The 26,935-nt window shown below is 52.9% G+C and overlaps 1 protein-coding gene across 21 annotated transcripts in view; it reads right to left on the minus strand.

The window, feature by feature from the left end:
• Positions 1 to 26,935, minus strand: part of ACTN1 (actinin alpha 1) — a 93,629-nt gene that overhangs the window by 37,905 nt on the left and 28,789 nt on the right. For 19 of the 21 annotated variants that reach the window (XM_069488209.1, XM_069488192.1, XM_069488171.1 and 16 more), the window contains exons 2-3: positions 5,204 to 5,318; positions 962 to 1,081 (exon numbers count right to left, since the gene is read on the minus strand). The exons of 1 other annotated variant lie outside the window; for it this stretch is intronic. In XM_069488209.1, coding sequence (XP_069344310.1) covers positions 962 to 1,081; positions 5,204 to 5,318 — 235 coding nt within the window. Of the gene's footprint in view, positions 1 to 961; positions 1,082 to 2,922; positions 2,931 to 4,736; positions 4,859 to 5,198; positions 5,319 to 26,935 lie in introns of all 21 variants that reach the window. One more of the 21 variants, XM_069488078.1, reaches the window with a different exon arrangement.

Below are 26,935 nucleotides of genomic sequence, written 5' to 3' on the forward strand. Positions count from 1 at the left end.
CCAAGGAAAGGCCACTCTCTGGGGGCATTTCTCCTGTGTCACGAAGACCTGGGCTTGAATTCTGGCTTTGCCACTTACTGAGGACGGAAACTTGAGCAAGCAATGTAATCTCTTTAAGCATCTGTTTTCTTATGGTAAAATGGGGACAATTAGAGCTACCCTATAGGGTTGTTGTGAGGATTCAGTGAGGTCTCCATTGTGAGGGGCTCCCGTGCGGTGTCCGCCACAGTGAGTGCTCCGTCCTCACAGCCGTGGTGTGTCTTGAATGAATGAATGAACGAGACTGTGTCTTGTTCACCTTCGGGTCTCCGCATCACACAGCAGGTGCCCAGTGCTGAAAGGGCCTGGTTAGAGTATTCTACCTGCCTCAACCCACCCCCAAATCCCTCAGAGACGCCACAATGCACCCAAGAAATTGTGCTCCTTTCTTTTAGTCATTGGTCTAAATGGCATTTTAAAAAGTTTTTCTAAGTGAATGGAAAAGAGCCAAGAAGTTACACTGCAAGGAAATGCTATTGAAAATGCTCCTAGAGGCTCGTGGACATCAGTCCTCCCAGTGCCAGGGGAGGCTCGGGGCAGCCCCCACCCTCTGCCCATGGGTGTCTGCCCACCCGCCCCAGCCCGCAGAACACTCCACTGGCAGCAAGTGTGGTCAGGCCCTCGGATGAGGGAGGCGGCATTGCACACACACAGGCCTCCATGCTGCAAGGATTTGGCTATGGGGGTGTGGGCACAGGAAGAGGGGTGTGAGTCCTCAGTTTGGAGCAGGGCTGAGACTGGAAGGAAAGTGCTGTTGTTCCGTGAAGAATCCACAAGCCAACCAGATGGGGGTTCTGGGGACCCACTGCCAAATGCCCCCAAGTGATGTGTGGGCCCAGCAGTCAGCCTAGAAAAGGCCAAGGGAACTGGAGGGCAAAGAAAACCAGGCTCCTCGGGGCAGTCGAGGGCAGGCCTTACTCACCTTCGGCTCCGATGGACACCAGTTTGACCCCTTTGCTGGCTATGAAATCCAGGGCCTTGTTGACATTGGAGATCTTGTGCACCCTCATCTTGCCTCTCTCTGGCTTGGCCAAGCGTTCGCCTGAGTGGATCAGGAGGGAAGAAAGTGAAGGTGAGATGCTACGATCCAGAAGCCGGGGCTGCTCTCGCAACACCTCACCCAAGGCACAGCTTAGGTGGGAGTGTGCGAGTGTATGTCTGCGTGTGTGTGTGTGTGTGTGTGTGTCTGCATGTGTGTGTGCACACACCCCTCAGGTGCTGCAGAATGCTACTTTGGCTGCGAGTGAGAGGGAGAGTCTACCCTACCTCTTGTTTCTTCGACTCCTCAGATCTAAACCTGCTGGCATCCACTCAACATTTCTTTATTACGCCCCTACTGCATGCCAGGGATTTGGCTGGGTACTAGGGATATGGGGGTGAACAAAACAGTTTCTTGCCTTTATGTAATTATAATCCAGTAGGAGAGACAGACCTTAAACAGAGAAATACACAAATAAATATACACAATGAACAAATACCAAGAAGGATCAATGCACTTCAAAACGGGAGGAGGGGGAGGAGAAAGGAGGAATGGAGGAATGGTCAGGGAAGGCCTGAGTCTGCAGCCAGGCAAAGACTGCAGGGAACAGTGATCATAGCAGAGGGAATGGCACATGCAAAGGCCCTGAACTCCTTCTAGTCTGGACTATTCTGCCCTGGGAATGGGGTGCCAGTCACCCTAGAGTACTATGAAAATGTTCGCTGGTGTTTAAATGGAGTGGTCCACCGCAGCACTGCCCCATTTGAGAGCCGCAGAGCTTGTCCCATTACACTGCCTCCTGTGAGCACCCACGGATCGGCTCTGGGTCAGCCCTCCACCCCCACTCAGCCCCCACCTCCAGCTTGCACACGGGGGGTTCTGCTGCTCCGATTTAAAGGTCAGAGGCTTTGGGGAAACAGGAGTAGGAGCTGGCTCTCCAAATACTCCACTAAGAGCACTTTTACCCCAGAACAGAGAGCATCCAGGGACCTCCTAAAATGATTTGAAAAATTTTAAGTGCAATACGTGTGGCCATACCTAGGGAAGGGGTATGTAGCTTTCAGAGTCTCCAAAGGATCAAGGCTGAGAACTACCATCCTAAAGCCTGAAACTCGGGGACCCTTGTGGCCGCAATCTGGAGCCCAGCCGCCTCCCAGCATGTCAGTGGTCTGTCTGAGAGGGCTCGAGGGGCCGGCGGCTGTGACGCTGGGCCAGGCCCACCCTGTCAGAGCAGTACCTCTCCAGGTGGCCTGCCGGCTTCTGGAAGAGAGCAGACTTCCTGCCACAGATGGGATTTGCTTGTCAGCTCCCAGGGAAGCACAGCTGTTTTTTTAATTAAATCAAGATTTTCCACTGGTGGCTCTCCTAAGGCAATGGCTGCTACCCAGCAAGGTACCACCATTTCCTGCCCAGCAGAGATGGCACAGGGCTCCCACCCCACAGGACTGATGGCAGCAGCACCACGTCCCTCCCTGGAGGGCTGCTTCTGCCCCAGCCCTTGGGGCCTGCTAAGCCTGTGCTCCCCAGCCACCACCAGCTGTGCAGCTGGCTGGGCTGGGCTGCTCCACAACAACAGTGGAGGAGGCAAGGTTACACACAAGGAGGACGGGAAAAACTGCCTAGGCCAGCGGCTCTCAAACTTCAGTCAGCACAGAATCACCCGTGGAACTTGCTGAACTATAGACATCCAGCCCCCCGCCCCCCCAACAAGTTCCTGACTTAGGAGGTCTGGGGTAGGGTCTGGGAATCTGCATTTGGACAAGTGGTCCTACTGATTCCGGCACTAGTGGTCTAGGGACTCCACTTTGTGAACCTCTGTAGGCAGCATTCCTTCTCCTTCTCCATCCCTGGCACCCTGCCCATCACCAGAGATGCTCAGGAGGGAAGGCAGCATTTCACTGAACAGGTCTCCCTTGGCCCTGGGAAGGGGCATGTGGGCTTCACAGACCACGTGCACAGGCTCCCCCGGACCTGGGTCGGACCCATCCGGCTGGAACACACTGAGGGTCCTTCGGACTCACTCCAAGGTCTCCCGAGCACCACCTACAGGCCAGGACAGCCCCAGGCACTTGGGACGCAGAGTAAGTCTGTCCTTGCCCCAAAGAGCTCAGTGAGGAGTGGGGAAGAAGACAAGAGAGCCAGAAGTGATCAACAGGACGGAGGAATTAATGGGGTGTCATGGTGGGGGGGGGGTAGTACACTCAGATGGGGGGGTGTCAGGGAAGCCTTCTTGGAGGAAACCTCCAAGCTGAGTTTTGAAGAATGAAAAAGAGAAATGCCAGGTTTGTTTGTTTTCCATTGGGGAATGTTGGAGGAGGTAGGAAAGGACACTCTAAAAGGCAGTTAGAGGAAAACAGCATGGCGGTGCCTCAAAAAAATTAAACAGAGAATTACCATATGATCCAGTAATTCCACTTCTGGGTATATACCCAAAAGTATTAAAAGCATAGATTCAAAAAATATTTATTTGTACACCCATGTCCATAGCAGCATTATTCACAATAGCCAAAAGGAGGAAGCAGCCCAAACGTCCATCAGCAGATGAACAGGTAAACAAAGTACGCTGATACATACAATGGATAAGATTCAGCCTTTACAAGGAGGCAATTCTGACACACGCTACAACATGGTGAACCCTTCACTTATGCTAAGTGAAATAAGCCAGTCACAAAGGACAAATACTGCAAGATCCTACTCATCTGAGGTCCTTAGAATAGGCAAATTCATAGAGACAAAGTAGAATGGCGGTTGCCAGGGGCTGGGGAGAGAGGCGAGCAGGGAGGTCATGTTTAAGGGCTACAGAGTTTCAGTTCGGGAGATGAGGAGAGTTCTGGGGATGGATGGTGGTGATGGCTGCCCAACAATGTGAACATGCTCGATACCGCTGAACCGGGCACTTAAAAATGGTTAAAACGCTAAACTTCCTGTTATGTAAATTTACCACATACACAAAAGCATAAACACCACACACACAGTTTTTATCTGAAAGGGAAGTATAATATAAAAAACCATTTTTTTAAAAAAAAGAGGGAGAGCTTGTGCAAAGGCACAGGGAACAGGGAACAGGGAGCGCATGTCATCTGGGGAGAACTGCACGTCTCCTCGTGTGGCAGAGGGTCTGAGGTCTGATACCTTTTGGGCATAGTTAGTTGAGAACAAAGCAGGTGCCAGCTCATGAAGGATCCTGCAGGCGAAGCTAAGGAATGCGGACTGCAGGCTCCAAGCCCCAGGGAGGCCCCGAACGGTTGTGAGCAGGGAACAGCATGGCCATATTTGGACAGTGGGGCGATCCCTCTGGCTACAGCGTGGGGGGACTGCAGGGAGAAGCTGAGGGGCCCAAGGCCTTTGTGAAATCATCTAGGTGAGCAGCAGCAGTTAAGAGGAGGATTGGGAAGAAGGAAACAGATCTACGGAACACGAATGGCAAGTTGGAAGGAAAAGCTGTCTGTGATCCCCGGTGAGGTGCAAAATTAGTCTGCGGGAAGGAAAAGAGATTCACCGAAGCAGGAGTGACAAGCACAAGTCTGGACATGCTGAGATGACCCTGTGGGACAGCCAGGTGGAGATGCCCAACGAGGTTCAGCATTTGAGAGGGGGTTCAAGCGGAGGGGTTCTGGGCTGAGATTAGGCCTAGGACCCAATGGCACCAGGTGAAGGTAAAGTGAAGTGAGTAGCTAAGATGGCCTGGTGCATACACCAAGGCTGGCCTCTCAGGGACCACCGCCCTTTAAGGGATGGTGGAGGAAAGGCAACCACAAGCAAGCTGAGACGTGCATTCAAGTGCAGCTGTCCCTCCAGACATCTGAACAAACCGGGGGCTGGGTAATGGCCTGGGGTCATCTGGACACAGGTAACTAGGCAGTGGTGGAGCCAAGGTTTAGAGACAGTCACCCATGTTTACATTCTTGGCCACCAAATTCCGGCATTTTGGAGGAGAAGGAACCTCAGAGACCATTCTTCAAAACTCCTCTTTTTGCGAATGAGGATGCTGAGGCAGAAAGGCAAAGACACCAGGATGGTTGGCGGCAGAACCAGAACTGAGGCCCAGTCTGCTAGTCTGAGTTCACACATGCCATCCCCAGCTTGTCTCAAGAGACCCAAGGGCGGCCGTGCCCCTGGGCAGAGCAGAGGTGTCGGGGCAGAGGCCGGCGAGCAGCACCTCATCCTGGGCCGGGCCTACCTCACCTGAGATGACCTCCAGCAGCAGCATGAGCTTCAGGCCGTCCCGGAAGTCCTCCTCGATGTTCTCGATCTGCGTCCCCGCCTTCCGGAGGTGGGAGTTGCACCATGCCGTGAAGGTCTGGGCAGAGGGAAGAAGGGCAAGTGGTCAGGCTCCCTGACAAGCCACACAGTCTCTCAGGCCCTCAGCAGGGGTCTACATGGGTCCCCAGGACCCACCCGCCACCTCATGCCATCTTTCCAGTTGTTCTGTATAGGGTACTGGGGGGCTGGCGTTGTCCCCCTCATTGAACAAGCCATTTAACAAGGCCCAGGAAGGTAGACACCCACCCAGCAGAGCCCACAGAACCTCTCAGCAGAGTCTCATTCCCCTCATCAACCAAGCACCGAGCCCCCCACAGGGTAGCCGCTGAGGGGCCCACAGAGTCCACAGCACGGCTGGGCACCAGTGGTGTAGACGAAGCAGCACCTCCCTTAACACCACCTCCCCAGCCCTCCTTCAAAGACGTCTGCCCCACCCACATTTAGAAGTGCCACAGTTCCATTCTTAGCAATTTATCTCTTAGGTTATGAGACCTAGTTTCAATCTTCACAGTTTTAAGGCAAAGGAACCCAGAGGTAACATATTAAGCCTCATTGACACCTTAGGGTAAATTAGTTTATTAAATCCTTTCTCACTTGGCAGCCAGCAAAGCGAAAGGATTAATATGTGTCATTGGAGACAGAGTTCAGAGGCATGTTTTCAGGAAAAGGAGAAAAAATGGTAAGTACCCCGATGTGTATTTGGAGTGGGGGCGAGGGCACCTTAATGTGCAAAAGCATGAAGAAGAATTCTAGAAGGGGAATGTAAGGAGGTTAAATGCAAAGACCATCAACTTTGTAGCTGCTTTTCTGTTAAGCAGATCATGATCAGGCGGGAGAGCCACCAAGCTGTCCTGTGCCAATAGCACCACTCGGTGGCTCAAACAGGAACAGGGTGACTCAACAAACAACCAACAAAAGCATGCACTTCAGTTTCACATGTCCTTCTATCCCTGGTCTCTCTCCAGTTGTCACTGTCTATGGCAATCAGAGAGACGATCCCTCTTGCTTTAGATCCAGACCTTTCACTGGCAACTCCAGACTTCTCTGCACCAATGGCACATGGGGCTCACCCGACAGCAGAGCCATTCAGTTCTAGTCCCACCAGACCTGCGAAGTTCCAAGGGTGAGCAGTGTATTGTTCATCGTAATAGGAGCAGCCATGCTAGAGACACCCTCTTCCTAGGGAAGGTCACCAGACTCATGACCTCACCACCGCTTCCCTCCTGCCTCCAAAGTAAAGTGGCAACGGGTGGGCAGGGGGAGAGAGGAACACCACACCAGTGATTATCAGGGGGAAAAAATGCCTGCTTAGATTTACAAGTAAAAGTTGAAGACCCTGTAAGCAAGAAGGAGACAGAGAGAGGGGAGCTATCACTCCACACAGGTTGGGGGGAAAGGAACAGCATTAAGGCATCCCCCGACTTTGGGCTTCAGCTTTAAATTGTGTTTCACTAGTAACTTACCAACACAGGATACCTCTCTCCCCCTGCAAACACGTCTCCACTCTGAAGGTCAGTCCGCTCCCAAGACAGAGTGGGGTGTGTGTGCGATCCAAGCTTAGGGAAGACTGGCACACAGACGGGTAGGGAATATACCGATTCCTCAGCCCAAACGTCCTCTGTGTCTCACTGGGCTAACTCTCACTCATTTTTCAAGACTGGGCAAAGACATCTCATCCTCCGGGGGCCTTCCTGACAGCCACCTGCCACGTCTGGGTTGGGCACAGAGCCCACAGCACCCTGCATTCACTCCATCATCACCCTACCCCATTGCATGGTCCTTGCCTGGTCACTTGTCAACTCCACACCCCAGACTGGGAGCTCCTGAAGGTAGGAACTCAATATCCACCTTTATAGCTCAGAGTCCCAGAGCACAGAGTCAGGGATATAGCAGCGAACAAAACAGCAAAACTCCCTGTCCTGGTGCCGCAGACATCCTAGTGGATGTCAAACATGGGCAGCTGGCGGAAGAAACAAGTGAGGAACTGAGGCAAAGCTGGGAGGGTCCTGGGAGATCCGGCCGCACCTTGAGGGTGATGCTGGGTGGTATCAGGAGAGGGAGTGGAGGGACCAAGTGTCAGGGACCCTCTGGACACAGCAGACAGGTGAGAGCAGAGAGGATGCAGCAGAGTGGGACAGAGTGTGTACCGGGTAGCCTTCCTCTAGCGCTGGCACTGCAAACCCGGCAGGAGATGACGGGGTCCTTAGCCTTTGTTTTCATTTTAACTTTACTAGTATAAAAAGTATTAAAGAATTTTTAAATAGAATTTATTTTGGTTTTCCACAGTCTCTCCCAGCTATCGTCTGTTCCCATGTGCGCGTCTCCCCAGTGTCTTCACATTGTGCTTTCTCGCTGGGGGGAGGGAGGGTCTTTCTTCCTGTATCGCCAGCTTGTATTCCCACAGCGCCCCTTCCAGGCCCACACGTGACCTTCAGCCCCAGGTTTTCTATCGCCTTGAACCCCAGCAACTCAAAGGGACAGTTCCAGGTCCAACGTGGCCTGAAACAAAGGGCTGTGGTGGCAACTGCGCAGCTGGGGGCTGCGAAATCTCACATTCACCCCCCATCGTGGAGGGTGGCATGGGGGGAGAGGAAGGAGGAAGAGGATGCTTTCATAAAAAGACAGTGCTTTTGAAAGAGGAAAAGTGCTGTTGAAAGCCTTTCCTGGGGAAGCCAGGCCCAGCCGGGAGATAAAAACACACCTGTGTTTGCTCAGGTCTCCCGGACAAAGCCCTGGAACTGAGCTCTCTAAAACTCCCCATCCCTGGCCCCACCGGTTACTGCCCTGAGGGGGCCCTGAGCACCTCCCAAATTGGAACGTTTCCCCACCAAGCGGCACCCACCACAAAGTTCGGGCAAAAGTAGGAAATGGCGGCAGTAACTCAGGGATTAAGACCACGCACTTTAGGATGTACCAGATCTGGGTTCAGCTCTCAGCTCCACTATTTACTGGCTGTGTGACCTTCGGATTAACCTCCCTCAACTTTGGCTCCCTTAGCAGTAAAGTGGGACAGTAATAATAGCACTTCATAAAAGTCAAGAGGATTAACTCAAAAGTATTTATAAAGGATTTGCCGTTTAGTAAACGCTCAGTCGATGGCAAGAAGGAGAAAGACTAGCTCCCCAAACATCCCCACGATGGGTCTCTCCCCCACCGCACCCTCTCCCTGCCTGCAGCCCCCAGACTCGCTAGGTTGGTCCCAGGTTCCACCCCTCCAAGCGCTGTGCTATTTCCAAAATGACAACCTGTGTGTCTGAGAACTCTGTTTGTGAACTGGCGCTGATGTGTTAATGGGAGAGGGCTAAGATTATGGCACGGGCACAGAAAACAGGAGATTTTGACGGTGGCCTTATCCCTCCCAGGCAAAGGGGTACTAACGGGCTCCCTGCCCACCATACAGCCACGGTCTCTCCTTCGGTGCAGGGAGGCTTCGGGCTCGAGCTCCAGTGTAACAGGGGAGGCACCTGCTCCTCAGCAGCACCCCAGGGGTTCAGTGAGGAGGAAGAGGCAAACAGGCAAAGCCAGGGCCATGGCCAGAGACCCGCTGTCCCCCAGCCTCCAGCCTGGACACCCAGCGCGCCGGGCAGTGCTGCCCCAGCAGGTTTACGGTCCAGCCTCAGTCAATAAAGGGCAGGGGCCATTGTACTGCCTCCGTCCCAGCCAGGCCCTGCTCCATCTGACCTCCCTCACCCCGGGGGTCTTTCTTCACGTCACCTCCTGAGGCCACGACCAGGCTCACAGCTGGCTAAGGAGACAGGAGGAGACGACGGGCCTCCAGGGGATCCGTTCTGCTCCATCAATGGACTCGCAGCCAGGCATGGTGCGCGCCTGTGGCTGCGGCTACTCGGGAGGCTGAGGCAGATCCCTCGAGCCCAGGAGTTAGAGGTCACAATGAGCTACAATGACGCCACTGCACTCGAGCTGAGGCCACAGAGGGACGCGTTCACAGAGCTGCAGTGAGGGCTCGTGCCCCCCTCAGGAGCCCTCTCCGTGCTTCCCCCCGACCCCTGCCCAGCTGCACAGCCTCTGACGGCCCCTTACACCCTTGTCTACCTTCTCTACGGGTCTCAGTCTTACTTTCACAGATTCCTCCCACATCTTTACATTATGGTGTAAGCAACTATTGTGTCAATGCACTTCCTTTAAAATGTGTTGAAAGGTCCACAGCCCCTGAGAATGTGCCCTCCCTCGCTCAGATGCACCAGAATGTGACTCCAGCCACACAGGCTCTTTGAGTCTCAGTTTTCACATCTGTAAAATGGGGGACAATAGCATCTAGATGACTGAGATGAAGACTGATGTGTCTGAAACATAGTAAGCGTGCATAAAGCGGTCCCAGACGTTATCATTATTGTCTAAATTTTAGATTCTAAAAGGATATCTGAATGACGACACGCAGCTGGGATCTGGGACACAGACGATTACTCCACAAGCATGAGTCAGGCTGAGCTTTTAGAGTCATTCACAGCCTTGATCGCGGCGGGAGGGAGTGGAACAGCACGAGGCCCTGCAGCAGGAAGGTCACAGGACCTGCTCGGGATCACTCCAGAATAAGAACATGGCACTGCAAGGGCTCAGTCACTCTAAAGACGACAATGCAAATCTCAGGTCTATCAACTTCTAGCCAGCTGGCGACCGTGGGCAAGTTACTTGACATGGCTCTGCCTCAAGGCACCCATCTGTAAAATGGGGGTAATAATAGCACTACCCGCCCCCCCCTCACCAGTTGTGGGAGGATTTGATGAGACAGTCACTTAAAATACTGAAAATATTATAGCAACTGCTCAGTAATTACCCATCATTATTATTGCCATAATAATTAGTTATAATTATTACAAGTTCATGCTGTTAACAGATTTCATCAAAGAATGTTAGAACTAGAAGAGATGTTAGGCACTACCCAAGTTAAACTCTCACTTTACAAACTGAGGACCCATGGACCAGAGAGGGTGAGTGGCTTTCCCCAGGCCACACAGCTGGGTGTATTCACAACCCAAACTCCTGACTCCAGCCCCTCATGCCTTTCTGCTCCACCCAGATGACATGGATTTCAGGTACAGGTGTGGGTGGGGTGCTGGAAGGGAACAGCGGAATCAAGGCTGAGATTCTAAATGGCCAAATAGGTGGGGTGTAAGTGAAAACGGGTCACTGTGAAGTGAAAACACCAGCCAGATGGAATCTAGGGGACTGCGGCCAGCATTGGCACGGAGTCTGACTTGCTGGAACATCAGGAGAGTTGGCAGGAGACGGGCAGCCTCTCTGGGGCAACCTTGCAGAGAGAGGCGGAGCCCAGGGACAGGCCGGTGGCTGTCAAGAGGCAGGAGGATCACTCTGATGGTAAGCACACCAGAAACACACCTTTTGGGGGAACTTTCAGAACTGGGGCTCTTGACCAGGAGAGCAGAGGTGGCTGAGGGAGTCACCTCATGTATTTGAAAGACCCTCCCACGGATGAGTGAACAAACTTGCTCAGTGCAGACCCAGGCAGAATCGGCCATTGGTGAGGAATGTGGATTCTAGAGCAAGACGGAGCTGGATCCGGTCCCAGCTCTGCCCGAGTGACTTTGTGCACATGACTTTACTTCTCCAACCCTCCATGTCCACATCTGTAAAATGGGTATAATAATAGAACCGACCTCGCCGAGTGGTGAGGATCAATGCAGTGACACACAGAAAGCGCTAAGCACAATCCTCACACACAAGGCTCAATAAATGGCAGCTACTAGTAACATAGAGGACAGGAAGTTCTGGGGAAGACTAGAGTTGAACACAATAAAGCTGAATGTGTGGTGTGTTGCCAGCCACTAAAGGGAGGGCGTGGTGAGGGTGTGGAGGCCTGAGCTGAGGAAGAGCCTTTATAACTCTGATTCTAGGAGAGCCTAAGGCAGCCCTCGAAAACACTGGTTTGGAGACCTGTTTGAAGAGTTCAGTCAGACCAAGAGTCACGCACTTCAAGGCTAAGCAGGGTTAGCCTCAATCTCAGTATTATTGATATTCAGAGTCGGAAAATTCTTTGGGGGGCGCTGCTAACATCTCTCTACCCCAGGCTATGACAAATAAAAATCACCCCTCAGTTGAGAACCTGGCCTAGAGGACATAAATATGTCATAGCTGCTGCCACTGCTAACATTTATTGAACACTTTATTGAACATCATCATGCCATAGCTGATGATGACGATGATAACATTTATTGAACACTTACTGAACCTCTTCTGAGTGTTCTACCTCCTTTAACTCATTTAATCTTCACCGTAACACACAAGGCAAGTATTCTCCCCATTTTACAGACGAGGAAACTAAGGCACAAAGAGGTTTAATAAATGAGCAAAGGGGGCCATTAGTTAGTTAGGTGAGTTAGTCCTCACCTATATATGTTCTTATGCATGTTTCTTGAAACAGTGGCCCCCTTGGGCTACCCTTTGTTTTTCCACCCACAAGACACCGTGGCTACAGAGGGGTACTTGCTGGTGTACAGGTACGCAGGTGAGCTCCTACGTGGCAACGGGAACACAGCTGCAGTATCGGGGCAGCAGGTGGCGAGGGGCCAGAAGCAGCCCCTCCTCACCTCCACATTGGCTGCCACACCTCCAAGGAAGAGGAGCCAGAAATCTGGACTTTCATGTGGAATCCCCCAATTTTCCAATGCTGCTATAATGTAAAAAAATAAGACATCCCGCAGACCCCCCAAAATAGGTCGGCTGGCTAAATCTGAATTAAGACTCATTGGGTCTCTGGTTCCATAGTGGGAAAACATGAAATCTTTTTAAGTCTCCTATAAAAAAACCGTTATCCACATAACAATGTACGGCGTGTTAAAACAAGCTCTCAGCAACACCTGTGCCCACCACAGTTGACGCTCCTGACGGACCATCGGCAGCATGAGCCATCTGGGAACCTGGTAGCAGAAGCCACAAGACTGCCTGTGAGGGGCAGGGAGGCTCGCTGGGCCGGATCAATGATCAATACGTGTCAATACCCGTCACAAGGACGGGCATAAGCCCTTAGCCCAGCTCTGGGCCGCCATCCTGAGTAAATAACGCTAAATAAAGAAAAGGCTGTGAGCATGCAAACATTCTTGCCAGCGTTACTTGAAAAGGAAAAATTAGAAATAGCCCAAAATTATATTAATAAGGTATTAGTTAAGTAAATTACAGTTCGTCCACTTAATGGACTATTTATTACATAGCCAAAATGAGGGGTTCTGAAACTATATGATTATGAAAAAGTGCTCATATATAATTAACCAAAACAAAGCAGGATCAAAAATTGGATGTACTGCAGGTTTAAAACTATGTGAGCAACCACACGAACATGAAAAAATGATTAGAAACAAAACACATGGAAATGCAAGCCTGTATTCCAGTAATTGAATTGCTAATGATTTTCTGCTGCTTTCCTTTCTCAGTTATCTGTAAATGTGGTTGGTTTTCAGCGATCTGCTCCTCCCTTCTCCCTGCTAGGACTCTTCTTTCTGATGTTTACTTGCCTCAAAGCACAATCCAGGCCACTCATTCTTGGCTGACCTCACCAGAGAAGTCTCCATTGACAAAGGTGCTTTTTCTATTCATTGCACCAGGGAGTAAACAAGATAACCCACCTGTAGCCAAATGCAACTAGCTGGCAGTGGTGGGACAGTGGGGCCATCTCACCCGGCCACCAGGCCCAGCCTCCCGTCCACACCGCTCCCAAGCACATCCTCCCACTCTCCTGGAATCAAGGACACCAGTCACAGTTCACACCAGGGGAGTCACTCTTCAGAGGATGGGAGTCAGGAAACCTGGGCCCTGCCCTGGCTCAGCCAGGCGTGCGACCTCAACCCGTTCCAGCTCTGTAACCCCAAACGAGTCCCCTCGTGCCTTGCAGGCTAGGACCCAGCAACCGTTCCCATCAGATGTGCCTAACTAAAAGACACAACCAAACAGAGCACCCAGCGATAATCTTTTGTTTCTGTGTGGGATTTATTTCAATTGGTGGGCTCTGCTCCTTGTCAAAGAAATTCACCTCAACAGACTCAAAGCACGATCAGCGTCTCGGTCTCAAGACAGCCAGCTCCTAACCTTCACGACCAAGTAGACCCGCATTATCAGTTTCCCGGACACTCCCTAACAGCTTTATGCCAGAACATCCCTGGAAAAACATACAAGGACCTGGGAACAGCGGCTGCCTCCACGGGGGGTCCTGGACAGGGGAGGGAGGGACGTTTGTTTTCACAAAATATTCTTTTGAGTTTTATGCAGTCATTACCTATTTAAAAAAAAAAAAAAAACTATGCAAATACAAGAAAAGTCTGTCCGGAAGTGTGTACATTTCACTGTTACCTCAGCCCTCTGGCATGGGATAAAGGGGACTTCCCATTTCCCTGGGATTATTTGGGGGACCGGGTGGGGGGCAGTGCTTAGATATCATCACAGAGAAAGAAAGGATATCTCCAAAACGAAGAATAAGAAAAAGATGACAGAGGAAAAAATTATCCCATCTATTTAACAGAATGAGTAAGAGAATCAAATAAGATACTGTACAGAGAAAAGGCTCTGAAGAACTTTGAAGTGCTCTGTCCATGTAAAATATCATAAAGAAAGTCACGAACAGGGAAGGGGACCAGCAGTCACGCACACACATCGCCCCTGTGAGACGGCAGACTGCTCGCTGCGGGGAGGGTGAAGGGCAGTGCCCAGGCCAAATGGCCCCAGGAGTCCCCAAGCAAGCCTCTAAGCCTCCAGAAGATGACTCGGGGCTTCCCACACAAGCCCCGTCTCATCTGGCGGTGCTCCCCTCCTGGAGTAGGGCAACCAGGGCCCTGGTCTAGGCTCACTGAGTCAAAAAACAACTCACAGCCCTAACAGCCCCCACCCTCCTGGGGTGAGGACCCACCAGCCAGCTCTCCTGCCGTGTGGGCCATGCGTTCCAACTTTAGGCCAGGGTCCCCAGAGAGGGCCAGGCCAGCGCACGTGCTCAGGGGTGAGGTCCCTGTGACATTCAATGACATGGAAAATGTCGCTGAGGAGCAGCCAGGAGCATGCTCTCCCCGCCAGGCCACCCTGGAGTCCCCGTGACCCCCACACGTGGGCCACCAGTCTGGCCAGGGCGTAGGCCCTGGGTGGTTTGTCTAAGCAAAGACCTGCCCAGACGTCATCTCAGATGCCTGGTGTTCTGGTAAGTAAACAGGAGTATCTCCTTAACTTACCAAGGGCTGACTGCCAGCCCTTCAAAGCCGGCCGTCAGCTGGTCCGCTCGTTCGCAGATGAAAAGCAGAGTCCCCAGGAACATCTCCACCCAGATCCACTTCCCAGCCACCTGGGAGTGGCTGCTGAAAAGGCTGACAACGGCCAGGCAGTTGCCTGTGCTTGGGAAGGGCCGCGCTCTAACAGCTGCCCCCAGACCCGTGAGTGCTGGGGTCCCGGAAGCTCAGAGGGCACCCGAAGGACCTGGGCTTTGGAACCAGACAGACCTGGGCTCCAGCCCCAGCCCACACCTCTCATTAGATCTGTGTCCTTGAACAGGAATCTTACTCTCAGCCTCAGGACCCCCGACTCTAAAATGGGGGTAACAATGGCACGGAATGAGCGAGGACCAAATTGGATCTGAGGTACTGAAAGACTTAGTCCAGTGCTGTGTCCACAACAGATGCTTAAAAAATGTTAACCCAGCCAGTCCTTGCCACTCACTGGCTGTGACCTCAGTGAACCTGTCTAGGCCTAACTGCCTCGTGTGACAACTGGGGATAAAGAATATCACTACTTTGCAGGGTTTCTGTGAAGGTTGGGGCAATGGAAGCAAAACAGGCAGCAAGACGCCCTGGATAGAGCAGGAACCCAGTAAATGTCCGCTTTCATAATGCTCTCCCTTCCCATCCCTTTCGTATTTAGTCAAAGTTAATCATTCACAGGGCTCTATGTACTGGCAAGAAAGACATCCTGTTATTTTTCCCACTGATGAGGGAACGCTCAGACCAGCCTCCAGCCAGGTGAGGAGCCTGCCCTTCCTGGTCTATGTCCATCTACTGCCCATTTCAGGAGACCAAGCAGCACACACTCTGAGGGTCACCAGGGCCAAGAAGCAGGGGCCCAAAGGCTCATTCTGGGAGGCCACTGGACCTAACAAACACACCCGGATTGAGAGGGCTCCCAGGCCCACCCTGAGGCCCCAGCATGGCCTTCCTGCCAAGGCCCCTGGAAGGCAGAGCAGCTCAGCCCCTTCCTGCCTGGCGCAGGTGGAACCTGTCGGCTGCCGGGAGACATCACAGCTGTTTGAAGTGTCAGATGGACACGGGATCCCAGTGAAGAAACAAGTTTGTCCTCTGAGCACCTGGCCAGTGAGAGTCAACTGCCTCCAACAATCTGCCACCGTCCACAGCCTTGTCTCTCCCAGGGACCAGAGAGCCTACAGCAACTGCCCAGCCATCCACAAACTCTGTCAATTATCACCTTTATAATCCCAGACTAAGTCTTGGTTCCCTCGTCTATAAAACAAAGACAGGCTGGGCGTGGTGGCACACACCTGTCATCCCAGCACTCTGGGAGGCTGAGGCGGGAGGACTGCTTGAGCCTAGGAGTTCGAGACCAGCCTGGGCAACATAGTGAGATCCCATCTCTACAAAAACATTTAAAAGTTAGCCAGGTGCAGTGACACGTGACTACAGTCTCAGCTACTCGGGAGACTGAGGCAGGAGGATTGCTTAAGCCCAGGAGCTCAAGGTGACATTGAGCTGTGATCACACCACAACACTCCAGCCTGGGCACCAGAGCAAGACCCTGTCTCAAAAAGCAAATAAATTAAAAAAAACAAAAAAAACCAATAATGAGTCTGTGTCCCATAAGGTGGTGGTGAGGGAGAGTTATGTGAGCCAGCCCAAAGGGCTTAGTCCACTGCCAGACACACACTATGTGCTCTCTGGATATTAAAACACAAAAGCATCTACAAAGACAGAAAGTATATTGACTAGTGGTTTCTTAGGGTTGGGAGCAGAGGAGATAGGGAGGTGATAGCCAAGGGGTACAGGGTATCTTTTTGAGGTGATAAAAATGTTCTAAAATTGACTGCCAAAATGGCTGCATATATGCGATACTAAAAACCAGTAAGTTGCATGCTTTGAAGGGGTGAATTGTATGGTATAAGAATTATATTAAAATAAAACTATTATTTTTAAAAAACTAAAATGGTCCAGGATCCCACTAAGTCATTTATATCAAGATTTGTTTTTGTTTTTTAACCCATTTGGCCCACTGGCAAGAAACCAGACTCAGGGGGAGGCCCTGAACCCCAGCCCTCCCGGGGGACTGATGTAATGGACTGAGCTGGCTCAGCTACTGCACAGTGGCTCGTGGCAAGCTGCGATGAGGAGGCAAGCAGGGTGGCTCAGCCTCGGGAGGCCCATGTGAGAACAGCCTCCTCCCCGCTTCTCCCCAGCACCCCCCTCCAGTCTGGCCCTTCTCTCCAGCCTCCCCCACGTCTGGAGTCCGATTCTGGCCCTCGCAGGTCTGACAGCATGCAGGCCTCGGTGGGCTGCAGCTCACAGCAGTGGCCGGTACATTCCTTCCCCAAAGAAGGAAAAGCCACCAAAAGTGAGGTCATTTGGTTTTTCTGGCACAGATGCTGAGAGCTATGGGTCACCCAACTCCACAGAGAACTTCCCCGGTTAACAAAGCTTTGGCCCAGCCTGGTAGTCACACAATATGGGAATCAGCGGTCTGTCAGACCCTGGCTCCCAACTTGACCCCTCCGCGTCATAGGTGAAGTGTGATCCTCAACTTTACAACTCGAAGCCTTGATGTTCTCATCTGTCAAAAGGGAACAAGCAAATCCAACCCTCCTTTGGGCTAAGAATCAAATAGCACAATGCTTAGCTTACGGTGGGGGCTCCAAAAGTAAGATAAAATACAATTAGCTTCCGTTTTCTCTCCAGAGTCCTTTCTGCTGAATGTGCTTTGCTGCCCAGAAATGTGGAACCTGCCTAGATTCCAACCCCCCCACTCCCCCTACGCCGCCCCATGAAAGCTCCTCTTCCCCTTATTATTACAAATTTGCCACCTGCTTTCAGGGACTTGGGAGGGGTTCCTGGAGGCCCCAGACCCACTGGGGACAGACCACTGCACTTCTTTATAATGGGCACGAAGCCCCTGAGGAGTCTGGGCTCACACTGACTGGTCCAATGACAGAAAGGGAGAAGCAGGGCAGAAAAAAAGAATGGCAGAATAGTTGAGCACAGTGGTTCTCAAACTTGAACGTGCATTAGAATCACCTGACGGGCTGGTTAAACACAGACCGCTGGGTCCTACCACCAGTTTCTGATTCCAAAGTTCTGGGCGGGCAGAGAAAGGGCATTGCTAACACGTATGCAGGCGTCGCTGATGCTGCTGGTCCCGAGACCACACTCTGAGGACCACAGGCGCGGTGGATGGGTTTGGGCGCAGAAGACCTGGTTCAATCTGGGTCTGCCACTTACTAACCCTGGGACCTGGGCAAGTTCTTGACCTTTCTGAGCCTCAGTTTCCTCATTTGTAAAACAGGGATAATACCTTGCTCAACTGGGTTGTTCAGGGATTTCTGAGATGATCTGTGCAAAAGACTAGCACATGATAAGTGGTCAGTAGTGTCCAGAGTCCACTACAAAGGTACAAGAAAGAAGAGAGAGTGCTCATGGAAAGGGGTGAGACAATAGGAACTACTCCAGGGCCATGGAATTGCCCTTATATACTCAGTGGGCCCTGGCACCATTGCGGGGTCACGGGCACCCCCAGCTGCCCAGTGTGCTCCTACATCTGGGCCAGCAGGCTCCAGCAGGCACTGCGCCCAGCCTCCTTGCCCCAGTCAAGTAGACTTGATCGATGGGACCTCAGCACTATCCTCTAGGCCAATGCCCAGTGCCACCCACCTCCTCCCTGAGGGACCACCAGCAGCCCATGACCTCTCACGGGAAAGCTCAAAGCTCCAGGGAACCCAGAGCCCTCAGGATGCCAGAGTCACTGGGGCAGAAGGCAGGGGTGGGGGCCCAAGGCCAGCAACTATGGAAGCATCACAAGCCTCCACAGACCCCATCAGTGATGTGCACCCCAGGAGTGGGACTGGAGCAGAAACTTCCTGAGGGGACTGAGGCAGCAACAGACTGCACTGTAAACTGCCACTCCCTGGACAGCAGGGGTTTTCTGCAGAGGCTCACCATGATTCTTGACCATGACAACGATTACTCCACGCCTAAGAGGAAGTTTCTGGTTCTAGGATTGCTGAATGGGGAACAGAAAGGCTTGGCACTTGAAGAGTTCTTCCTCAGCCGATCTCAAAACTGTATCCCCTTACACCTCACAGACTGGCGAACAATTAGAAAGGTGATTATGCCAAACATTGGTGGGGGCGGAGGGATCCAGAAGCCGTTATGCCCGGCTGGAGGAGGGTAGACCACACAGCCATTCTAAGGAGCACCCAGCACGGAATCGGGAAATTCAATGTGCACTTACCCTAAACCCAGCAATTCCCTGCAATTGCCACCCAAAGAAATTCTCACACACCTGAATATTGGGATGTGCAGAGAGTGTTCATCACTGCATTATTTGTGTCGGCAGGGGAGGGGTCGGACCAATCTGTGTGCCCCCTGTAGGGGACTGTAGGTAAAAGGTGACAAATGCACAGACCCGAGATGACAGTGGGCCACGACCTGAGGGTTCTAATTACCTAATTCTCTTCTCCTAAGGTTCAGCCACGTCGTTTCTTCTCCGAAACACACACATACAGGTCAGCACATTAAAAAGCAGCACAGAAACCCAAAATCCCCTTTATTAAGGAGCAAAAGGCAGCCTGTGAGCCACAGAAACCCTCCAGAAACGTCTCAGGACGACGTGGCCCAACGCCATCACTGCCCTCCCAGCCTGTCCACCGGGCTCGTCGGTGGCATGAGGTGTCAGGAGCAAGCACTGCACAATAGGCCTGCTGGCCAGGCACCTGGCCACGCCGAGGTGACAGGGAACTGGGGACCAGCAGCAGGGGGCAGAGGCTGAGGAACAGGAATGTGTCTGTGGAAACCTCTCATTTCCAAAGGGCCCTCCACCTCTGCTGGGCAGCCCAGGGACCTCTGGCCAGGGCAGGATGAGAGGCTTCTGCCTGTGGCCAGTGCACCCCCAACCCTCCTGGAGGATCAAGGAGACCCCCACGTGCTGCTCCCCATGGCACCAGGCTCCCGGGCCTCACCTCAGACACTGGGCAGCAGGGGCAGCCTCCCCTGAACCTTGTTTGAGAGAAAGTACAGTGTCCCGCCCGCAACTTAAGAATGGGGTCACTGATGGCAAAGGAGCCCCGAGGGGCAGGGAGGAGCAGGAATCAGATCCTGGACTTGCTCAAAGATGCTGGCTACCATTACAACCACTCGGGGAGTGCCCACTCACCGCCACTGTCACCACTGGCTGAGGCACCCACCATCCCAGCAAATCCACTCAACAGCCCTATGTTACAAGGAAACTGAGGGCCAGAAGTGTTAAGCAACCTTCCCACAGTCACACAGCTAGTAAGAGGCAGAACTGAGACCGGACATCAGAGCCTGAGCCTGTTCCACTCTGCTGGGGACTGAGGCCGTCAGGCCAGGCCCCCAGCCTCGGCCCGGCTGGGGAATAGCGAAGGCTCAGCCAGCACCACCAGCCCGGCCGTCCAGCTCTGCCCACCATCCTGCACCAGTCCGCATCAGTCTGGAGCCACACAGGGACCTGCTCAGCCGCCCCTAGGCAGTGCCTGGGCCTGGACCACGGAGGGTGGCTCAGGGCAGCCCGGGACACCTCCAGCACTCACATCCAGCCACGGGAGAAGGCCGTGGACCCCCCGGCTCTGCGGGGATGCAGAATGGGCCGGGCAGCTTTTCCTCCAAGTCTCACTTTTGGGGCGGTGGAAAGAGGGTTTGAATTCTTACCTCTTTTGGCTTTCAGAACACAAAGCCCATTGAGAAAGACCATGAATAACTACAGCGCAGCCAAGCCGGTCGGTCGTGTGTGTGCCAGAGTGTGGGCAACCAGCTTGTCAGGGCCTGGATGGGCCGGCGGCGGCAGCCTCCCGCTCGGCAGGCCACTGCACATTCTCCCGGCTCGCCCCGGCTCCAGGCCTCCGCGGCCAGGCAGCCGGAGCCAGACTCATTCATTCATTTCTTACTGAGCACTGATTCTGCGTCAGGCACTGGGGTCACACCATGGGCAAATAAAGGCACTGGCCGTAAGCCACGGACCCCATAGTCTGATAGGTAACAAACGGCAATCAAAGATCTTACCAATGGGTGTATGTTTGCACACTGAGCTCAGCCCACTGCCCCAAGTGCTCTACCCTGAATTAATTAATCCTCCCAGAAGGCAAGAGGCTAAAACAGGGCCCTGACCTGGTGAGGGCAGGGGGTGATGACCACGGCCCTGAGGAAGTCAGTGAAGTTCTAAAGCCGAGATTGATGAGAAGTTTGTACAGGTGAAGGTGGGGCCATATAACCCGTCACGCAAACCAGGGCACAGGGGTGCTATTAATAATTGCATCGGGTGCAAATCAAGCTGTGTGGTCACCCATGCATGCGAGGCTGGGTAGCGGGGCACTTAGGAGGGTGGTGCTGCCCAAGCAGAGGAAACAAAACAGCAGAGGCCCCACGGAGCAGGGAACAGGCCTGTCCAGAAAACTGAAAACAGCCACGGGGCTGGTGCAGGAGTAGGGGAGGAGGGGCCGGAGGCGGGAGGTCAGCCCGCCACAGGGGTGTCCAGGCACCTGCAGGCTGTCAGTTATTCCTCCTGAGAAGAAAGGAAGTCACCAAAGGCATTTTGTTCTATTTTGGCTGAAATAAATGAATGGGGGGGGTGAGGTGGGTGTGGGAAATCAGGCACTGGCTGATGCATGAGTCCACCAGCATCTGGAAAGAGACTTCTGATTGTGACGTGAAGAGCAGACCACGGAGAGACCAGTCAGGGGACTGTGCGAAGGTCCCGGCCAGAGACAGGCAGCTCAGCCCAGGGTGGTGGCAGTGATGGAGAAGCGGGTGGGTACAGGAGTGGGGAGGAGGGCAGAGGCCACACCCAGACGTCAGGCCTGAGCCAACACATGAAGGAGCGAGCAGGTTTCCACCACGCCCCTCAGGCACCTACAGAAGCTCCCTGCAGTCACAAATGGGCCAACGTCCTCAGACTGCCCATGTCATTCAACGGTCGGGGTAGACGGGCTTCAGAGATCAGGATGCCGTTTCCAACCCACTGTCCCAAGTGCTCTGTCAGTATTAAGGCAATTAGTCCTCCCAACCACCCTGTGAGGCAGGGACTAGCACCAATCCTGGGGTTTTTTTTTTTTTCAGACAGGGTCTCACTGTGTTGTCCAGGCTGGTCTTGAACTGGCCTCAAGCAATCCCCCCACCTCACCCTCCCAAAGTGCTAGGATTACAGGCATGAGCCACTGTGTCCAGCTCTAATTATCATTTTTAAAGACAATAAAAATATTCTACCATCATGATGTATCAGGATAGTTTGTGAAATTCCTTCCCTAAGGTTAGTTAGACACAGAAGTGCTTTTTTTCCCCGTTTTCCTCTTACCCATAGCACACACTGAATATTTTTAAGCACGTCTTTGTTTCAGTTGGGCAGCTATGCCTGGCTACTATCCCCATTTTACAGATGAGAAAACTGAGGCACAGAGAAGCTCACAAAGTCACTCAAGGCCACAACAAACAGTAGGTGGAGAAAACCAGAGTTCCAGCTGCGGCGGCAGAGCCCACACTCCTAACCACAGGCCCAGTCGGCCTAGACCTCCTCGCCTGCTCCTCTCTCCTGACCCTGCCCGGGGCCAGGCAGTGGGTCACTGTGTCCCAGCCACATTCCCACACAGCCCAGAGCAGGGCCCCTCCCCTTACTGCTCACCCAGTCACATCATCCTTAAGGAAACGGGGGTGGGGTAGAGAAGACCTAAAAGGGATTTTCTCTAATGGGCCAGGCCACCCTTGGGAATAAGGAGGCAGGCAGGGCAGTGGGCCGACCCTGGCAATACCCGTGTCTCAATCCCCCCATCGGAACGGGGCGGCCAGCCCTCTTGTGCTTCTAGAGGGCTTTCCTACCAACAAAACAAGGGAGGAAGGGGACACGTGGATGCTGCCTGCCCACAGGACTTCACCGTCAGCCCTGGGAAGCCGTTCCGGCCCTGCCCACCTGGCCCGTGCCACCTAAGGTCCTGCCTTCCTAACTGCCTCGTCCTCTGACACCTGTGGATCCCCGGGGCTCTGGGAAGAACCCCAAGGCCCACTACGCTCACGTGGGCCCTGCTTTTCAGAAGGCACATGGGGAAGCGTCCAGTGAGGGCCAGGGCTCTGCCCCCCATCCGTCCCCGACGCTGGTCCCTGCAGGCCCCCGGTGCCGGCACTGAGGCCTGCGCTGCCCCCTTCCTGTCGCTCCATCTCTCTCCATCCCCCCTTTCCCATGCTTTAGTGGAATGTCTGTAAACACAAGGGCCACACAGCACGGGGGGACCCGAGCTCTGATTCTGGTTCCCCCACAAGTCCCTTCACACGGCACAGTCTCCCGCTCTGTGTGCGGCCCTACCTGCCTCCCTTCAATGGGCCCCCGTGCAGGTGGAACAATACAGCCACTGGGAGAGCAACCTGCAGGAAGCCGTGCTTCCCAAATTGGCCTAATCATAAAAAATGATGAAAAGAGACCCCCCCCACCCCAACAACCGCCATTCTGGCTCAGAAGGTCTGGGGTGGGGGCCACAACTTGGTGTTTCAACAAGTAGCAAGCACTCTGGGTGAATCCTATAATCAAGCACGTCTGGGCAACTCGGGGCTAGAGAAATGTACAGGAAATCTGGAACACCTCACCTTCTGTGCAGAGAAGGGAAAGAAAGGTGTGGACTCCTTAGTTCATCCACCCACAAAATAACTCCACCTGCCCACTCTGAGGAAGCCCACCCGGTGCAGGACTCCAGCCTGGCTGGTTTACATCCATCATCTCGTTTAGTCCTAACAACAACCCTGCAAGACACATTGTCTTCTCCTTACAGATGGAGCAATTGAGGCACAGAATAAGAACCAGCTCAAGGATACAGCAAGGAAGATGACAGGGCTTCCTGCCACCCAGTGCTGCTGCCTGCGAAGCTGGGTTCTCCCACGGCCTTTGCAAGCTCAACTCATCTGCAGGGAGGGGCAGAAAGCAGAAGGCAGCTCCAAGCAGGGCTCCCTCTCCCATTCCTTCCCAGAGCCGGACAGGCCCCACACACTGGTGGTTCCAATCATCCTGCAAGAGAAGGGGGCACCCTACTGCATGGACAGGGAAGCCACTGTTTTCTGTCCCCAAATATGAGGGATACAGGGGTCCTGGAGCCTACAATCCAAAAAGGGATTTGAAATAGTCAAACAGCAACCTAGGGCAGCCCGGAGCTCTGAGCCAAAATGCCTGGTGCTGGAGGCAGGGACTGCGAGAAGGTGTGGCAGGGAAGGGTGCCCGAGATCAGAGAATATGGTGCATCTAAATTGAAGCCCAAGGTTCCCCCCGTCCCCCGCCAAACATAATCCCTGCTTAGAACAGGCAGCCGGTCCCAGGCCAGAATTCAGCGCCTCCCGTCTCCCTGAGGAGGAAGCAATTCCCTCCTGCAGGGAAAGCTGCCGCCATCCAATCCGACAGCCTCACATGCAGCCTCTGCAGGGGGAACTTGGCCTGGATGCAGACAACTGAGAAGCAGAAGGAAGGCACACGGGGTCCTCGGAACCCCACCTTCCTGTAGGAGTCCTCCCCAGGCCCCTCCCACTTGGGAGAGGGCACAACGATGACAGCAGCTGACACTCACTGATCCTTACTTACTACGCACTTTATAACAATGATCACATCTATTGTTCACAACAAGCTTATGAAGAAGTGATGTGATTTTTTGATCCCCATTTTAGAGATGGAAAAACTGAGGCTCAGGATGGTTAAGTAAGCCAGCTAGCAAAGAGCAAGCCCAAAACTAAAAACCAGGGGTTCCCTAACACCAAATTCTTTCCACTGCTTCCTCTTTCTCTCGGAGTATCCAGTAAGTACAGACCAGTAACAGACCAGCCATTGCAGGCCACAAGACAGAAGTGGCCGCACTCATAGAATATATGCATTGCCAGTGAAGCCCATGCCTCCCGAGTGGCACAGAGCACCCAAGAGGGAGCCACGTGCAGGGAACTGCTGGGGGTCAGAGGTGCAGGTGCAGCTCGCAGCAGCAAACTGCAGAGACCAGCCGGCTCTGCGTGGGGACCTGGGGAGGGGCCGAGCTTCATACCATGGCCGACCGCCGGCTCCAGCAGACCTGGTGAGAGCAGGAATCTGGAAGGAGAGCCTACTCTGTTAGCAAGAAACAGACAGAAATTTTCTCCAAAGGAGGCTAGGAAGTGTTGCATTTGTCTCTATAACTCACTGGCCAAAAATCTATCACACACAAACCCTCTGGGAGAGCCCCTGAGAGAATAACAGCCAGGGGCAGGAAGGACCAGCAAGGACAAACGTCACAGGGAAAGTGGGGCCAGCAAGCTCTGGGGTCCCACCCCCACTCCCCCCCAGGGCTCCCAGGAGGCTGAAGACCCCTTTCCAAAGTCCAAAGCAGGAGGAGGTGGGGAGGAAGGGAAGATGGGAACCTGGCCCAAAAGGCCCTTCTTCTTCAGAAGATGCTGGAACTTCTCATTAGTTCTATGACTCCAGATTTCCCCGGAGCTGTGCCACAGCCAGTCAGACATTGTGTGCCCTTGGGGACCCAGCTGGCTAGCCCAGTGGCCCCTGCAGACAGCTACTGTGGCCAGCCCGGCCCTTGGGGTAGTATCCAAAGCCCCCTGCTGACCTGTCAACCCAGCCTTGGGGACTCAAAGAGCCCGAGAGGCACAATCAGTAAATATATAAAGTATAACAATTTCACTTCTTTGCAAATACACAAAAGCATGCAGGGACCCAGCTCTCTGCACACTCATGTGTTCATAGCAGCATCATTCATAATAGCCAAAAGGTGGAAACAATCCAAATGTCCATCAACAGATGAACGGATAAACAGAATGTGGTGATACATACAATGGAATATGATTCAGCCTTAAAAAGGAAGGAAATTCTGACACATGCTACAACATGGACAAACCTTAAAGCCATAATGCAAATGAAATACCATAGATACAGAAGGACAAATACTCTATGATTCCACTTGTAAAGTACCTAGAGTGTTCCAAATCACAGAGACAGAAAGCAGAATGGTAGTTGTCAGGGGCTGGGGGCAACGGGAAATGGGGGGTTGTTTCATGGGTAATAGAGTCTCAGCTTTGCAAGATGAGAAGAGTTGGGGGCCGGGCGCGGTGGCTCACGCCTGTAATCCTAGCACTCTGGGAGGCCGAGGTGGGCGGATCGTTTGAGCTCAGGAGTTCGAGACCAGCCTGAGCAAGAGCGAGACCCCATCTCTACTAAAAGTAGAAAGAAATTATATAGACAGCTAAAAATATATATAGAAAAAAAAATTAGCTGGGCATGGTGGCACATGCCTGTAGTCCCAGCTACTCGGGAGGCTGAGACAGGAGGATCCCTTGAGCCCAGGAGTTTGAGGTTGCTGTGAGCTAGGCTGACGCCACGGCACTCACTCTAGCCTGGGCAACAGAGTGAGACTCTGTCTCGAAAAAAAAAAAAAAAGATGAGAAGAGTTACGGAGATGGATGGTGGTGATGGTTGCCCAACAATGTGAGTGTACTTAATGCACCAAACTGTACACTTCAAAATGGTTAAAATGGTAAATTTCATGTTATGGATCTTTTACCATAATAACACAAATATGTGTGCCTGTGTGTGTATGTGTGTCTATATATATATATATATATATATATAAATTAAAAATGTAAACCTTACATGTGTCACAGAAAAGTCAGTGTTACCTGTGGGGAGGTGTTTTTTACATTATCATAATTTTGTCAAAGTTTTATGACAAAACAAAACGGACATTGAAGACTTGTAAACTAAAAATATTTCAAGTCACGATTCCTGAGGGTGTTCAAAAACTCCCAGTTAGAGGGGCCTATGTGATCACCCGACTTCCCTCCTGGCCACCAGCACCAGCCTGCCCTGCAGAGAGAACACACACACACCCCTAAAAACAATCAAGTCAGACTAGGGGTGGGCCCAACTGCACACACAGGCCTCCCCTGGCCCTTCGCCCTTCGTGAACCAGCAGGAGGGATGCGCCCTCCTCGGCCAGTGGCACGGAGTGAGGGATGGGTCCCTCCCAGGGCCCTGACTCCAGGGTGACTCAGGCTCTGGTGTCCCCGGAAGGAAGCGAGACGGCCTGCCTTCTTTTTCCCTTTCCAGGAAGGCACAAGGGAATGACTTGGCCCAATCCCAGAGGCCCAGCCTTTTTACTCAGACTGTTCCGGTGAACCACCCCACCATCCTCCACTACAGCAGGGAAAGAAGCCAGAGCGAAGAGGGGGAGAAAGAGGAAACAGCCCATCCAATTGAGGAAGATACAGGAAGGGGAGACACAGCAGCCAAGATGGGGCCTTCCTCTTTCTAACATCAATTCCCGATGCAAATACACAGGGAGGGGTACATGGAAGCTCTGGAACCCAGCAGACTTGGGCTCTGGTCCTGATGTTCCCACTGACCAGCTGTGTGGCCTTGCCTCAGTTTCCTCCTCTGTAACTTGAAGGGGATAGAGCATTTGATATCTAAGGTCCTTTCCAG

Source organism: Eulemur rufifrons, chromosome 2 (genome assembly GCF_041146395.1).
Source record: "Eulemur rufifrons isolate Redbay chromosome 2, OSU_ERuf_1, whole genome shotgun sequence".
Lineage (NCBI taxonomy): Eukaryota > Metazoa > Chordata > Mammalia > Primates > Lemuridae > Eulemur > Eulemur rufifrons.